Consider the following 17,885-nt stretch of genomic DNA (forward strand, 5'->3'; position numbering starts at 1 on the left):
AAAAACACTGGATAATTCTCAGTTGTCTGACAGCTATTCCATAAATAATTGAGAACTGACTATAGTATCCTAAAACTAACTACCAACAAGTTTTCAGTAAGTTAACATACTAGCTCAACATTCTATTTCTCCTATCCTTCTGAAGGAGAGTAAGGTATCCTCAAATAAAAATCTTGATTTTCTTCTATAGATTAGACAGTTGATGGGATGCTCAGTACTCTCCCATATCTCTCTCTTCATTTACACATTAAGAAGACTTGGGGCAGCTAGGTGGCACAGTAGATAAAGCACTGGCCCTGGATTCAGGAGGACCTGAGTTCAAATCCGGTCTTAGACACTTGACACTTACTAGCTGTGTGACCCTGGGCAAGTCATTTAACCCTAACTGCCCTGCAAAAAAAAAAAAAGGACTTGGAAGTCCAAATTGTACTCTGAACGAGAAAGAACTAAAGTTGATATGAGCAGATGATCCTACCATACAATACTGACAGCACACTAATAAAAAAGGTAAGATAAGCCGAGAACCTTTGGTTGTTTGCAGATGGTCTCCACAGAACCATGATGGCAAATAGGATCATTGAGAATAGCAACCGCCAGATGGCATCATCCACCCACAGCTCCTGCCAGTCCTGCCAAAAGGAAACAGGTTTACTAACAATACTGGAGTATCACTATGCCACAGAAGAGGCCACAAAATTAAATATGGTGAGCCACCTTCCTTCCCATCTCTTCACAATACCCAGCAACAGACTCAGAATGAAAGCACGGATCTGGTCCAGATAAAGAAGGGCTGACACATGACCAGCACACAGGATGTTGAACAGGATCCAATCGGCAACTTACCGACTGACAATCCACTAGCCTGAACTTCATGGTAGTCCAGATGATGAAAACGATAGAAGCTGATGGGAAACAAGGATCAGAGAAGGATCATTTTGGTTCACAATCCTACATGAGAAAATGTTTCCTGCCACCTCAGACCCAGTCTGGCTAAACTTCACCTATTTTTATCCTACCTGCAATAAGATCCTACTATAATTCTCCAAACAATTATTTCAGCCAGGGACAACTGATGGTGAAGGAAAAACGATTGAAGTATTCTAATAAAACTACCTCATCCCTTCAACTCTTACAATTTTTGAAGAACATGGCTGTCATTTTCTGGCAGCTGAAATTATCCCTTTATTTATGAATATAGAACTAATGTGATGAAATATAGTAAAGTGAGATACAATTTGGAAAACTAAATAATATAATTCGATTCAACAAAAAGGAATAGGCGACCACATATAAGACACTATACTAAGACCTGAAGATAGAAAGAAGAAAAATGCAGTCTGGGCCTTCAAGGAATTTACTATCGGGGCAGCTAGATGGCGCAGTGGATAGATAGGCTGGTGGGCCCTGGAGTCAGGAGTACCTGAGTTCAAATCCAGCCTCAGACACTTAACACTTACTAGCTGTGTGACCCTGGGCAAGTCACTTAACCCCAATTGCGTCACTTAAAAAAAAAAAAAGGAAGGAAGGAGTTTACTATCTAAAAATGGATTAGACAAGGAAAAAAATTAATAATCTACTAAGAGGTGATTAAGACCTACATAGGGATGGTGCCTATTTAAGTGACAAGGAAGGAACAGATGTAAGAAGAGTCTCTGCCCTTGAGAAATTCTCTTCTCCCTGAGGCTCACTGTGCTCTGGAAGTAGGTTCAGTTTAACAGACCTTCCTGGTGTTTCTGTATGGTATAAGAATTGTGTGGAATGTGCTGAAACCATCTTCTAACCAAGAACAGCTTGGAAGGTCAGAAGGAGGGAGCTGCTGTGCTGATACAGGAGTTGAGCCCAACCCCACAGTCACCCTGACGCAGATCCAGTCCCAGGAAGGCCTCACCAGAGAAGCAGACCCCCAGAACCTCTGAATCAGCCGAAGCGCCAGTGTTGTCTGGAACTAAGCTCACAGTCTGGTGAGTGGGCTGAGTCCTGGGCAGGGGAGAGACTACGGGGTCTATGGTGGTGCTAAGGCAGAACTTGGATTTTACACCCCTGCTGAGAACCAGGAGGTAGGCTCGAGTAGCAGTGGCCCAGGTGGAGGAGGGGCACAGGCTCGTCGGAGCTGACAACCACAACACACAAAGCTGGTTGATTAGCAAGTTGGTCTGGGGTCATCTAGGATCAGGAAACAGGCTGGGCGAGGGAAGAACCTGATTCTCCTTAAATCATACCACCTGGGACTTCTGAAGCTTGGGATACTGCAGCCTGGAAACAGTACCCCACTTTAAGGAGCTAAAAGTCTAGTAAAAGAAAGGCAAGATGAGCCAACAGAGAAAGGTGAGGACCACAGAAAGTTTCTTCAGTAACAAGGAAGACCAAGGGGCACCCTCAGAGGAAGATGTCAACATCAGGGCCCCTATATCTAAAGCTTCCAAGAAAAATATGAATTGGTCTCAGGCCATAGAGGTGCTCAAAAAGGACTTTGAAGATAAAGTTAGAGAGGTAGGGGAAAAAATGGAAAGAGAAATGAGGGTGATGCAGGAAAGACATGAGAAAAAAGTCAACAGCTTGAAAAGTCAAATGGAAAAGGAGGTACAAAAGCTCTCTGATGAAAATAATTGCCTAAGAATTAGGATTGAACAAATGGAAGCCAGTGACTTTATGAGAAACCAAGACACAATAAAGCAAATCCAAATGAATAAAAAAATAGAGGACAATGTGAAATATCTTCTTGGAAAAACTGCTGACCTGGAAAATAGAGCCAGGAGAGATAATTTGAAAATTACTGGTCTACCTGAAAACCATGATCAAGGAAAGAGCTTAGACACCATCTTCCAAGATATTCTCAAGGAAAATTGCCCTGAAATTCTAGAAGAAGCTAAAATAGAAACTGAAAGAATCCACCAATCACCTCCAGAAAGAGATCCCCAAAAGAAAACTCCTAGGAATATTATAGCCAAATTCCAGAGCTCTCAGATCAAGGGGAAAATATTGCAAGCTGCCAAAAAGAAAGAATTCAAGTACTGTGGAGCCCCAGTCAGGATAGCACAAGATCTAGCAGCTTCTACATTAAAGGACCGGAGGGCATGGAATATGATATTCCAAAGGGCAAAGGAAATGGGATTACAACCAAGAATCACCTACCCAGCAAAACTCAGCATTATCTTTCAGTGGAAAAAATGGGACTTTAATGAAAAAAAGAAGAGTCTCTGCCAATGCTAACCATTTCTTATCTTCATCAACCTTCCCAAATTCTTTTTTTGCTCAGTGTAACAGGCTTGGGGAATTTATTTTGTCCAATATAGATGGAAAGGGGTTGGTATAACAACATCGACTTAAGCTAATAGTTCCAACTATAGAACAGATATCATTCTAACCAGTTTAAAGAGCCAAGCAAATCAACTTGGTAAACTATTACATACCCGAAAGTTCTATTTTTATGCACAGATCCTGTTTTTACATTATATTCATTTCTAAAAAGATCCCTCCCCCTCTCTCTTAGCCCACAAGTCATCCTTTGCAGCAAAAAGGAAGAAAAAAGTTCAGCAAAACTAACCAACAGTTCAACCAAATCTGACACTACACGTATTGTTCCATATCCATCCATGCCCCCACACAACACAAAGAAGGAAAGTTCATTTTCTCCTTTTTCAAGGGGTCCAGACACCTAAATCTTCCCTTATGCCCATGACCTGCCTTCATACTTGGAGGTTTCAATTATATAATGATCAGTCTCCCCAAAAAAATCCATCCTTCAAGCTCATCAACCTCCCTAACCTCCACTACAACCACATTTCAGACTACGCCAACACCCCAAACTTTCTCTCCTCCACAATTTTTAAATATTTTGTTTCAGTCCAATCACAATTTTCATTCCTTCCATCTCTACCTTTAATTTACTCACTATAAACTGTTCATTTCATCACAATTTCTGATCCTTCCATCTCTCCCTGTCACCCGCAGTCTACTCACTTTCTTCCCTTTACAGTCTTGACTTAGATGTTTAGCTTTTTAAACTAAGCACTATCCTCCCCTCTTGTCCCCTTGTCCTATTGTCCTGCCAAGCCTCAGCTCTGGGACACCTTTGCCATGTGCCTTTCCTGCCCATGCTCCAAGATGCTAAATACCACTAAAGAAAATCATGCAATGTTGCCAGTGGGGGCAACTACAAATTCCTGTTCTCTAATAACCAATGAGATGTGGATGCTCTACAAAAATCCTTTTATGTTTCCCTAATTGACTCTTATTGTGTTCCCTACAACTGCTAATGCAAACCTTCTCTATCTCAAGCCCACAGCACCACTTTAATAATACCCTTGTCTCCCAGATGCAGCTTAAAATAGTGTCAAGCCCTTCCTTTAAGGATCAACTCCATTGTGATCTCTGCCATGAAGCTTTCCTTCTCTGCCCTGGGCTGTGCACCCCCAGCAGCTAGCTAGTGCCTTGCACAGATGTCTGTTACTTGTAAGGAATTAATTGCAAAGAATGATGTTAGCAAGGACTGCATAATAAAACTGGGTATTTAAAAAATCCGTGGCAACAAAACTTTTAGCAGTGAAATGACTCAAGTTGCCAGCATCTGTACGGCACTCTTCAGAGTCTGTTTTACAGTACTAGATAAAGTTAACTGACCTGGCCACTATGAAACTAGAAAGTACAGCTAAAGAAACAAAGGGATATCATTTTTTCCCCAGATCACAAGGATAAGTAATAGCAAAGTTAAAATAAAAACTCTCAATGCCGGATCCAAATTCCTGCCAAAACTTTGAGTCATGCTGCATTTTCCACTGAATAATTAACAAGTATTTAATGAATACTTCATATAGCCCATGCACTGTGCTGGACCCTATGCAGAATGGAAGCTTCACCAAAGAATTCTAAGACAAGATCGTATCCTGAAAGATTTTAGCACCTACTAGGGAGAAAAAATAAAAACAGATTCCTAAGTGGTCCTAACTTAAAATCTCATCACAGCACTGTGACGGGTGAGCTCAGCTTGAGCTGAAGTGATGAGGAAAGGCTTCAAAAACCAAGTGGTGCATGAGGTAGGTCCCGAAGGTAGGGGAGGATCTGAAGAAGTAGGAGGATAGGAGCTCCATATAGGAGCAGCAACACAAGTAACTTACAGGGTTGGGAGTATGGAGTACCCAGGGCACACAGTAAGGCAATTGGCCTCACTGGTACAGTGTGTGTATACAAGAGTGGGAAAGAAGAAGTTGGCTAGAAAAGATGGAGGCTGTAGAGAACCAAATAAAATTGAGTCAGCAGGCACAAGGGAGCCATTTGAGGTTACTCTGCAGGAGAAATTACATAATGGAAGTTGTTAGAAAGATCTGTCTGTAAGAGGAACAGAAGTGAAGAGTCTTTTGGAGAAAAGAATCTAGCTCCAACAAAAGCTGTTACTTAATGCAGGTGTGAGGTAATGAGAGATCACTTCCAGTAAAAACAAGATAGTGACAGACGGTAGGGAAGAGGTGAAGCTAAGCAGTATTTCAAAGATAACCAAATAAGACTTGATGACACACTGGCCTATAGAGAAGGCAAACAAAGAAGAAATCCAAGATGACTCCAGAGTTTCTAATGCATTAAGAACCAACAGATATGGAGAAGAGATGACACATTTGGTTTTGGCATCCTGAGTTTAAAGTGAAAATAGGATATCCAAGAAGAAAATGTCTTTTAGGCAGTTAGAAATGTTCATCTCAAGTATAAGTGAAGAAGTCAAGGCTGGGAGATTACCTTCCGCAGCCGGCTAGTGCCCTGCACAGATGTTTTGTTCATTAAATTGAAGCACAACCGGGGCAGCTATATGGCGCAGTGGATAGAGCACCAGCCCTGGAGTCAGGAGTACCTGAGTTCAAATCCAGCCTCAGACACTTAACACTTACTAGCTGTGTGACCCTGGGCAAGTCGCTTAACCCCAATTGCCTCACTAAAATAAAAAATAAAAAAAATAAAAAAAAAAAAAATTGAAGCACAACCTCTTCCCTGTTGTGGAACATTATATGTACTGTTAGACTTGGACAATGTGTTACTTAGTTTTGACCTACTTCTGCCCCCCACCCCCCAATGCTGCTTTTTTATTCTTTGTTACAAGGGATGGTTCAGTGAATACAGAAGGGAGAAAGGATATATTTGGAATTGAAAGCTATATAAACAAAAGATATCAATAAAATTAATTGAAAAAAAAAGAACTGGAGCTAGAGATGAAGGAAACTTTGCTTAGCATAAGTGATGAAATTAAATAAGCTCAGTAGGAGAGGATAATTTTAGAAGACACCTCGAGTTAGGAGGGCAACAAGGATTTTCAAACTTTGAGCACTACCACAAGACTGATGGTAAGTTGGGCACCTTATCCTGATCCTTTACATTTATTTCATTTTCATAGATCCCTATATTAAGAATCCAACTATAGGGGGCAGCTAGGTAGTGCAGTGGATAAAGCACCAGCCCTGGATTCAGGAGGACCTGAGTTCAAATCTGGCCCCAGACACTTGACACTCACTAGCTATATGACCCTGGGCAGATCACTTAACCCTCATTGCCCCGCAAAAACAAAACAAAAAAGAATCCAACTACATTCCTCCATTTATTTAAATGAAATCATTTGACTCTTTAAGAAGTTATTATTTGTTCTTCATACCTACTGTTCATCTACTTTTCCTATATACCACTGAACCCTCATTGGAAACACTTTGCTGAATTTTGCACTATAGTATATTGCAGCAAGAAGCTGAAAATCCCTGGATAGATCTCATTTAGAGGGAGACAAAAAATTTCACAACTTACCAGCAACTGCTAAAATGAGAGTATTGGTGAAATGGCGATACAGAGAAAGCTTCACAATGTTCCTCCGAAGTTTTAGGAGCTTCATCGTTTGAGTCAGGCTGATGAATATGTATTGGTAGGTCAAGGAAGTCAAAGTTAGGTGAAATAATCAGGCTAGAGTTCTATTTCTCAATCATTTTGGTTTGTGGGCCACAAAATTCCTCACACCCTACCCTATACCTACTAACTCCCACTTACCATCACAAAGAAATACCACCAAAACTTGAGAAAATTAACAAGGAGGACACTATAATGCTATACCAATTAGGAGTCGAAAAGATAAAAAGAGAAAGAAAACTGTAAAAAGAGGAAGAATAAAAGGGAAGAAAAAGAAGAACAAGTCAAGATCGAGAGGAAACAAGACAAAGAAAAAACATAAAGCATTACATTCAAAATATACAATTCAGCATTTATTAAGTATGTACTATGTGCTAGGCACTGGGGATCCTCAAGGAGCTTACACCAACTCAAGGGGTTCACAATAGGTAAATGAAGAACTAAATGAGTGATAAAACATAAAGACAGGGAAGACACTAAACCAACCTTCTATGAGAAACCTTTCCTATCTCTTTCTCTTTTTGTTTTTTGCAGGGCAATGAGGGTTTAAGTGACTTGCCCAGGGTCACACAGCTAGTAAATGTCAAGTGTCTGAGACCAGATTTGAACTCAGGTCCTCCTGAATCCTGGGCCAGTGCTTTATCCACTGTGCCACCTAGCTACCCCCCTTTCCTACCTCTCTTAATCCTAGGGCCTCCCTAGAATTGTCTCCAATCTATCCTGTGCATATCTGCTTTATACAGTTATTGGCAGGCTGCCTCTTCCATTAGACTTCGAACTCCACAAGGGTACCACTGTCTTTTGCCTTTCTTTGTATCCCCAGTGCTTAGCACAGTGCCTGACAAATAGTAGGCACTTATTAAGTGTATATTGATTTGACTTAACTAAAAGCTAGAGGGATCAGAAAAGGTTTCCCTATAGAAAAGTGAGTACCTTAACTGAGCCTTGAAGGGACGTAGAGAGGGACAATCAACTAAAGGGTTGGTATATCCTCCTTTATTCCCATTCTACCCCCAAATGATGCCTACACCTTCCTTGTTGGCCCTAGTCTACTGCTACGATTAAAATACTACCGTTCTCAGTTTCTCAAGCTGTTCCTACATACCCCAAACCTCTGGAACCTACCTAGCAGCAGCTTGTATGAAAACTGTCACTACCTTAAGTGGAAAAGTCCAGGTATATAAAATTTCCAGTGCACAAAGACTGACATAAATCTCCTATTTCCAAACAAGTGCCCCCAGAAAAGTTGGCTCCCTTCTCTAAATGGGAGAAGCAGCAGCTACATTAAGCTACCTCTAATCTCCATCCCTTTTCTCACCTTCTTATGGCTAGAGGAAGGAAAAATAAAAACAGGTAATCTGGGATTGTCCATGGCACTGTCCAAGCTACTTTTAATCCAAGAATCATCATAATAATAGGCAGGATATCTCTGAGTATGTGAAATGACCACCTCTTAACCCTGCCACACTTTGAAAACCGCTAAATTCAATATAGATCTGGCCATGTGGACCCAATGCACTTCTGTTTACAATTGATGATACTTTCCTTCTCCACTTTCCTAAGATTCCTTCTGGACTACACTGGGAAAATTACTGGGCTAGATGGATAACTGGCCATATGGTACCATCCCTCCCCCTCGAATTCTTCCCTCCACTCCCCTGCTTTTCAGCTCCTTTTTGTTTTATATTCCCCTATCAGAATGCAAGCTCCCTAAGAGCAGGCTCTGTCTCACTCTGGCTTCTATTTATAGCCCCAGCTCTTAGCACAATGCCTGGCATACAGCAAGCATTTAATAAATGCTTCTTGCCTTGACTTCCCTTACTTGATATGCTTCTATTTCAAAACATGTTTGATGATAGCAACGCACCCAAGTTCACGGCACTTCACAAAAGCACCCATTCTCAGCCTTATATTACATTAGCAAGCTTTTCAAGAGAAAGGTATTACACAACTTCACACAATGCCAGACACAAAGAAGACAACCAACTAGAAATGACATCCAAACTGAATACATATAATGCCCTGACAAAGCGGAAGAATAAACTTACAAGGAGCAGACTGGTTGTCAGCTGCTTGGCAATACTGTGCAGACAAGCTACTGTTTACTCTGGAGCATTGTCTTGCTCAGCTACACGGGTACACAACACATCCTGTTCAGGAAGTTAAAACCTTGCTAAACTGACCTAAGCTTTGACAACAATCAAATCAACCTCATACAGCTCCTCAAGCCACACTATATTTAAGTCGGGCCATTTTCACAGCTTCCAAGTCCTCTTACAAAGTGAGTTGCCAAAGTCTAAAACTGGCAACCAACAGCCCCAGGCTATTAATTGTTCCTACAATTGTCCTAATATCACATTGGCTTCCCAGTTGAAGACTCACTATCAAGGTGAAATGCTCACAAGAATTCTCATCCCAAAAAACCTAGAAGCTAGTTCACATTCTTATCTTACAGTCAGGCACCAATACACTAGCTTCTGATACAATATGGGTAGATTATAACTGCTTACCTGGGCTATCAAGTCGGAAGGCCTAAATAATACCCTGTCTCCAGCACTAAGGAGTAATCAACAAAACTGGAAAAGACTTGTTGCAGAGAAATCAATGAAAACCCAACTCGAGGGGGAAAAATGGGACTCCATCAATTAACCAATAAAGAAGGATATCCACCAGCACAGGGCAGTGTCTAGGAAAGCCAAGGGGATAAAGGCCAAGGAAGCAAGGTCAGTCTGGGCCTAGAGACAAAGAGAAAAAGGTAGTAAGAAAGAGAATGACTGGATAGGCACAGGAAAGAAACTAGCACATAACTCTATATACATATGAGCAAATCACCACTGATCCCTAATGTAGTCAGACTATTTTTGCACTTAATTCTAAATGATAGCAGCTAGAACCCACTTCTTACCCTCTCTCTAATAAACTTTCACTATTTCTCTGTGAGCATTTCCTAATGTCAGCTAGAGCTCGACCTCAAAATAAAACAACATTCCGCTAAGTGATGAAGGAGCTATTCTAACACAAACATATTATGGAGTGTCTGTACCGACAGAAACACAGGCCTATTCTAGAATTCCCAAAAACCATCCCTTCTCTTTCCCTGACATTAAAACTGAAAAATGAAATTAAAAACCAGGTTATTGGTCCTTTACATTTCTGCATTTCTAGATGAAATGTTGTTTTGCCGTACTCATGTCAGGAAAAAAGAAATACATCATCATTATTTCATAAAGAATAATATGCAAGTTTTCCAGAGACACAAACTACAATGAAGGCTAACAAGCAGTGTTTTATTTGTATCACAAAATTTGCTATGATCTGGTTAATTCTGGTAGCATTAACCTTTCACCACAGAGAGCAGCTTCTTATATAGTCTAATTCTTTACTCAACATCCAGGACATTACTGAAAGGATATCCATAAAATAATACAGGCATCAATCGCAGAGAGGGCCAGGTTTGCTATCAGAGCCAAAGGACCGTAAAAAGACTAAAGCAAGAGAAGCAGAAAGAAAATGTAAAAGGATAAGGGGTTAAAGTTTCTAAAAGTCCATGGAAAACTTGCTGACATTGGGGTATTGAAATATACTTAAGACTTGAAATACAAACTGGCATCTCAACGCCACTTTACTACAGGGCCAATCTTTGTTAGCCTGCTAGGCTCAGTTTCCTTGGGGGCAGAGCCTAGTTTGCAAGATTCTCAGTGCATATGATGGGGCTTCCCCCCCATCCCCACCCCCTTCAATCCAGGTGTGTATCTGACTGGAGAAACAAGTAAGAATGAATTAGGGAAAGTCGTTTATTTGGGTTCATGTCCCCTTCCCATTCAAAAGAGTAAATAAAAGACTACTACTACTTGGTGCTCGGTGAAGGCCAATTTCTGCCTCCCTTTTATCTCACCCTCACTGCTCTGGTTCTACTTCCCTATTACATGAGGATAATGATTACATGTAGTGAAGCTTAGTTAGCTGCAGTTTAAGAACTGCTTGGAAAACAAAAAAGACCGAAGAGTAAAAAAAAGCACCATTATTTAATAATGAAAAAGCTTCACTATCAAATAGAGCCAGCAGCAGCACATTTGTAGGGTCCATTACCCTGCAACAAGAGCCTTGCTAAGAGAAAGACCTAAATAGCAATCATTTGATTGGAGAGGATGGCACCATTCACTCTCCTTCACTCAAGTATTTCCTAAGCATGATTCAGAAGGAAGACTAAAAAGACAAGTAGGTTATAGCTGCATTTTGAAAGTTGGAGCCAAGGATTTACATAGCAAGTAATCTCTGCTTCTCTTTGTTGTGTTCTTCAACAACCCATTGCGCCCACTAAGAACAGAGACAAGTTATACCTGTGCTGACCACGAAAACTCAGATTAAGAAGTTACTGACCCCAGTAACTCTGAGGACGCCTTCCATGCCAGAGAACAAGAGATAGAGAGCTCCTGCCACCACTACTTTGTGAAGAGTGACTCCAAGACGAGGCCTAAATTAGGGAAACAAAAGAGAAAGCTAAGCAAGAGTATCACAACACAACCCAAAATAGCAAATACAGTCCCAGTGAGAAGAGAAAATCAATTCCTTATAGGGTAGAAAGCGGCTTGGGCTCCAAGTGCTAGATGGTTTCATGCAGATGGCCTTGAACCACTGTACTTTACAAACATACCCCTGAGGTTACAAGCTCAAATCCCAACCAAATTCTAGGGCTTTCTATTGGGGAAAGGGGAATTTGGGGAATACCTACCTAAGCCCTAAAAAGATCTACTCTTATTGATTTCAACAGCATACCAAACGTGAGATGTCCCATCCAATGGAAGTAAACTCCCTTTGCTAAGCAAAAGTTCCATGCTGTATTACCAACTATAATGTTACCAATTCCTCTGAAGTTGCAAAGAGGAGGAATGATGTGGACCCAAGCAATAAAACCAATTGAACAACAAGCATTCATTAAGTTCGGCCAGTCCCACAGATGTGTCAAGCACCCTGCTAGGACCTGAGGATACAGGAACAAAGAGGAAACAGACCCTGCCCTCACAGAGTTCCTACTACTGTGTCAGGGGAAACAATACTTACACACATAAAGGGGAATTATTTGGGGAACAGGGAGTGAAGGGGGCAGAGATTTTACTCATCTTCACAAATACATGATGGAAAATCCAAGAGCCCTTTTCAGAAGACCGCTTACCTCAGAGTAATTTAAAAATCCTTACCCATCCCAACTATTCTCAAGGCTCTCAGGGAAGACTCTGAAATGACCAGTTCTCATTATTCCTCCACTTTAAAGAGGCTTTTGCACTTCCTATAGGAAGCTGCTACTCACTTGACTATTCCGTAGCCCAGGCTGACTATGATGACCAGAGTCCGAGCCAAGGATCGTTTCACTGCTGAGAGCAGCTCTGCAAGGATCAGGGCACCTTGTACTGAAGGGAAAAGCACACAAGAGGAGAGGAAAAGAACAAATGATTATGGACCCTTAATCATCATTCTCAGAAAAAGCAGCTGCTAGCCCTAGGAAGAAGAAAATTTCCCTCTCAATTTCTCTCTTAGAGCCATCGAGGCTAATACTACTTATGATCCTGCAGAGTGGGCTTGACTCACCTACATAATCAGTCCCTCTCAGAGAACATTCACAAAAGCTCCAAACCTTGTAAAGATGGCGCCTCTTATATGTACCTCCAATGAGAATGAAGTCAAGGCATTTCACATAGGTCTTCAGACCAAAAGGATCCACTGTTTTAGATTTCTTGTCTAACACTCTACCTAGTACAAGCCCCCTCCTAACTCATTTTCATTACCATTGCTGACATTTCACCTTGTTGTGAATATAAGTCGTATGTATGTGTATATGTCATATATTTTTAGCAGGCCCTCTACCATGGCCTGGTGCTGAAGTTTCTGAATGTTTGGGTTATCTGGCTTTGAGATCTGAAACTTAACATATTTCTGTTTCAGATTCTGTAATTACATTGATTTTGCATAAATCATTCACATAGCTGATCTGAGTTTATCCTCGTACCACTGCCCCCCAAGAAAGTTCCTACAAACCCAACCTGTTAATCACCCCCAAAGAACTATAAAAACCCTTACAGCCACATACCAGACTCTCCTTTGTAGCGAATGTTCTGGAATTCTGCATAGAAGACTGCCTTTTCTAGCATTCCCAGAAAGATAACGGCACCAATCCAAAACTGAATTCTCAGGAGATCTCGCCAGTAGCAAGCAGACCACGCCAGCCACAAAACACCAAACAGGACATACACGATACACATCACCATGAAGAACTGTCATCCAGGTGGATAAGAGTTAAACAGGCAAATTAGGACTGAGGCCATTCCAAACTTCTAAATTTCGCATAGCTGCATAGCCTTAGCAAAACAAACTCTACACATAACAACCATCTATGCAAGAGATGTTTTTTTATCAAATCACTTTGGTTTTTTGGACTTCACCAACTCAAGCACAGGGAAATTGTGCTTCCCCCTTCACAGAGGGAGACCACATGAGTGTGCTGCTGTTAAGGGCAACTTCACTCTTTAATTAAAGGTGGTTTTCTGGTTCAGTCTAAAAATACACGAAAATAGCAAACATTTAGGTGGGAAAAAGACATGGCAAGGTTGAATACAATCTGGAGTGATGAAACAAGATGAAATGGTAACTCTGAAAAAAGGAGAGGAGAAAGAGAAACATGCCCTTTGTCTCAGGAATACCACTCCTAGGTCTACACCCCAAAAGGATTAAAGAAAGAAGAAAAGGATCTATATGCACAAAAATATTCATTGCAGCTTTTTTCATGGCAGCAAAGAAGTGGAAACTGAGAGGGTGCCCACCAAATGGGGAATGTCTGAAATAAGTTATAGTGTATGGATGTGACAGAATGCACAATTTTGCTCTAAGAAATGAAAGAGGGGATGGTTTTAGAAAAACCTGGAGAGACTTATATGAGCTGATGCAAAGTAAAGCGAGCAGAACCAGAACAATTTATACAATAACAATAGTACTATAAAGACAACAATTCTGAAAGACTTAGGGACTCTGATTAAAACAAGGGAACCAAGCACAGTTCTAAAGGACTCAGGATGAAACACCCTACCCATCTATAAAGAAGTGATGGACTCAAAGTGCAAAGTGAAACATTTAGGGGGTCAGGGCCAAGCAAGACATGCCTAATGCAGGAATCTGTTTGCCTTGACTAAAGGTATTTATAAGGGATTTGGTTTTTCTTGCTTTCTCAATGGGTAGGAAAGAGAAAAGTACAAGGGAATTTTGAATTGAAAATAAAGAAAAGTGAACTAAAGAAAAACTATCAGGGGATGATGGCTTATCTAAATGATACCTTCATGCTTCATAAAAAAAACCACACACACACAAAAAAACCCCACAAAACCAGACACCCAAACCTGGTCATAGTGACCCCTCTGTTTAAATTTTTTAAATCACCTGGTCTAACTCACTTTAAAAAGAAGTTCACTTAGCCAAAATTAAGGGACTTGCCCAAGATCACATAACTAGTAGAAAACAGTCAGCACCAGAAATATCATCTCCTGGCATATTCTGGTATCTGCCTTCAACTGGCATCACAACATCACAGTACATCCAACAAATTAATTCATTCTGTTCAAGGGTTAAATAATATAACTTTACTTACAATCATGAGGGGATACTCTGCAAGAGAGAGGTATTCATAGGGACCCTTCACTTCCACAGTCACTGACAAAAACAACAACAAAAACCGGTATTAAAGGGATAGAAGGAAAACCAACAAAATTATACTCTTCTATTACCATAATGAAAGTAGATAAACTCTTATGGGACCATTTACTATGATCCAATAAACTTAATTTAGTGCACATATCTGCTAGTAATCATTACATACCCCTGCTAACTAAAAACATCATTACTACATGTTTTCATCATCTATCTTTTAATCAGAAGCAAATTTCCCTAAGTAGAAATCAAACAAAACTATCCATGATTAGTTAAGCCACTGGACTATCAAGACTAAAGGGGGGGGGGGCAGCTAGATGGCGCAGTGGATAGAGCACTGGCCCTGGATTCAGGAGGACCTGAGTTCAGATCCAGCCTCAGACACTTGGCACTTACTAGCTGTGTGACCCTAGGCAAGTCACTTAACCCCAAATGCCTCACCAAAAAAAAAAAAAAAAAGACTAAAAGGGGAAACAACTAAGACAGCATCACCATCCACCAGAAATGAATACCCTCAAAAACAGAGGAACACCCCTTCCCAGGAACATTTGTACAGCTAATGTCAACTCTTACATCTTTCACAACCAGTAAGTATAGTGTCATGGTTTTGTGAATATTGGAACCTCATTTTTCCCTTACTCTCTGCTGAAACGCAAAATTTCTTTACAGGGAGAGGGAAAAAGAGTAATGATACATAAGGAAGATGGATTATTCTGTTCCTCATAGCAGTTAAACAAGGCACCCAACACTACATTACTCAAATACTAAACACAATTATTAAATATTAATATCAAAGCATAAAGAGGAATAGAAAATTTACTGGTAAAAAGTTTATTTTGTGGCTCTTCTTTGAAAGACTCCTTTGAGGATGAAATTCCAATCTGAACAATGAAGATATATGGCCCATCTTGCCAAGTTTTAATAGCAGCATTCGTTGACTGAAGGAAAAAAAGTTTAAGTCAGTGAGAAATTAAGAACACAAGCTACCTACAAGTCTTTAAATTTTATTCCTAAAGCTTGCAGAGAAAAAGGAGATAAATTCCCTCACTCTGGTGCAGTATTCTTCAATTCTATGAATGCCTGAAATATATTATGGATGTAAATGTGTGCAAACACATACATATACACACACATACGTGCCCATATAATAAAACAACACTGGTTTCAAAATTATTTTTTAAAAAACAACAAAAGAAATAAATGTTGTAATAAGGGTTTTTTTAAAACATCTAGCACAGAATCACACAAAAGTGGTTATTTAATATTTCTTGATTATAATAAGAGATAGAGATCAATCGAAAGCATTAAATGGAGTAAATTCTAAAATTGATAATCCCTCTCCAAAGTGATCAAAGATCCCTTAATCTCTAAATCCAAGGGTCTTTTCTCCTTCTTGAACTCTGTTCAGCCTCAATCACCTTCTTCAAACTCTCTTCTCCCAAGGTTTTCATGCCCATGCTCTCTCCTGGTTTTCTACCTGACCACTTCTCCTTTGCTGAATCCTCATCCAGGTCATGCCCACTGACCATGGGTATGGCCCAAGACTCTGCCCTGGGCATTCTTCTCTTTACCCTCTATTCTATTTCACTTTGGATAGGTAGGATTCTGTTAAGGGTTAAAATTCTAGCTAAACTGTCTAAAATATCTAATGAGTGGTCGCCAATAAATTATAAGCTTTAGCAAGAGTTAGACTTTTAAGCATTTATTAAGGAGAATAAGAATTTGGTAAAGAGAGAGAAAAAGGCCTAGATTCCTATCTATTAAAGGGAGAGCACATTTCTAGCTCCCTTCTCCGCCAGAGTCCAGAGGAAAGAGAGCGAGACTGAGCGCCAGTCTCTTCCTTCCTCCTCCCACTAGCCCGCGTCACTTCCTGACTCCTGGTCTTGCCCTCAAAGACCTTCCCTTCATGGGCAGAACTCTTCTACAGTAAGTATCCAGCAGGTGGCGTCATTCCAATCGTTACAATCTCTAAGCAGATGATTCTCAGATCTATTTGTCCATATCTTTCTCCTGATCTTCAGTCTCATACCTACAACTGCCCATTTTAGACATCTCAAACCAGATGTCTCATAGACATATTAAATTCACTATGTCCAAGGCTAAACTCATTATCTTTCCCCCCAAACCCTCCCTTCTTCCAAGCTGCCTTAATACTGTCATCCTTCCACTCATCCAAGCTCACAACCTAGGTGTCAACCTTGACTCCTACTCTCGCTCATCTCTCATATCCAATCAGTTGCCAAATAGGCTCATTTCTACTTTTATAGTATCAATCCTCTATGGCTTCTTCTCTCCTGATACTGCCACTTCCCTGACCCAGGTCCTTGTCACCTCACACCTTGACAGCCACAATAGCCCACTGGCTGGTCTGCCTGAAAGACTTTTTCACTCCATTCCTAAAGTCTCTACTCACTCCAGGCCATCTCTCCCTCAGCTGCCAAACTGATATTCCTAAAGGACAAGACTGACCAGGTTAAACCAACTCCAGTGCTTTATGATCAAATAGCAAACCCTCTATTTGGCTTCTAAAGCCCTCCACAACCTGGCCCCTTCTTCCTACCTTTCCAATCTTCTCACCTTACTCCCCTTCATTTACTCTGTCATCCCCATGACACTCATTTCTTTGCTATTCCTTGAACAAGCCTTTCCATTTCCCAATTGGAGACATTTGTACTTTTCCTGTCCCCCATGCCTGAAATTCTCTTCCTCCTTATATCTGCCTCCTACTTTGCATGGTTTCCTTGAAATCTCATCTCTAAGATCCTCTCTAAGAAGCTTCTCCTGGTCTCCCATAATGCTATTGTCTTCCCTCGGTTGATCTCTAATTTATGCTGTTTGTTTCTTATTTGCATATAATGGTTTGCATGCAGTCTCTCTCATTAGGGTGTGAGCTCCTGTAAAGCAGGGACTGTCTTTTGTATTCTGAGCACTCAGCACAGTGCATGGCACATAGCAGGCACTTAAATTAGTGGCAACCGACTGACTGAAATCCTAGAACACTAGGTTATATTTGATATGGGTTTGTTTGTTTTTTTTTATCTCTGACCTACACTAATGGAAGAGACTGGAAAGGAAAAAATCTTTCAAAATTTTTAAACATGGTAAGAACAACCCATAAATATCAAGGTTAACTTTGTAGGGAAGGTAGCAGCTTTTTTCTCAGAAATATGCCTCTAGAGTCCTCCCTTAGGTCTTTCCTAAGACGTGACAACTAGAACTGTATTTATGATTCCAGATGGGGTATTTGTTTTTTACAAGTCAGCCAATTAGCAATAAATCAATAATTATCAGGGGCAGCTAGGTGGCATAGTGGATAGAAC

The 17,885-nt window shown here is 40.6% G+C and overlaps 1 protein-coding gene across 1 annotated transcript in view; it reads right to left on the reverse strand.

The window, feature by feature from the left end:
* The window catches only part of TMEM87A (transmembrane protein 87A), a 40,913-nt gene that overhangs the window by 7,853 nt on the left and 15,175 nt on the right, over positions 1 to 17,885 (reverse strand). The window contains exons 7-15 of the mRNA XM_043984927.1: positions 15,386 to 15,503; positions 14,507 to 14,568; positions 12,959 to 13,142; positions 12,182 to 12,281; positions 11,254 to 11,347; positions 9,540 to 9,608; positions 6,778 to 6,886; positions 844 to 902; positions 526 to 629 (exon numbers count right to left, since the gene is read on the reverse strand). Coding sequence (XP_043840862.1) covers positions 526 to 629; positions 844 to 902; positions 6,778 to 6,886; positions 9,540 to 9,608; positions 11,254 to 11,347; positions 12,182 to 12,281; positions 12,959 to 13,142; positions 14,507 to 14,568; positions 15,386 to 15,503 — 899 coding nt within the window. The remainder of the gene's footprint in view (positions 1 to 525; positions 630 to 843; positions 903 to 6,777; positions 6,887 to 9,539; positions 9,609 to 11,253; positions 11,348 to 12,181; positions 12,282 to 12,958; positions 13,143 to 14,506; positions 14,569 to 15,385; positions 15,504 to 17,885) is intronic.

The sequence above is a fragment of the Dromiciops gliroides genome, chromosome 2 (assembly GCF_019393635.1).
Source record: "Dromiciops gliroides isolate mDroGli1 chromosome 2, mDroGli1.pri, whole genome shotgun sequence".
In the NCBI taxonomy this organism is placed as follows: domain Eukaryota; kingdom Metazoa; phylum Chordata; class Mammalia; order Microbiotheria; family Microbiotheriidae; genus Dromiciops; species Dromiciops gliroides.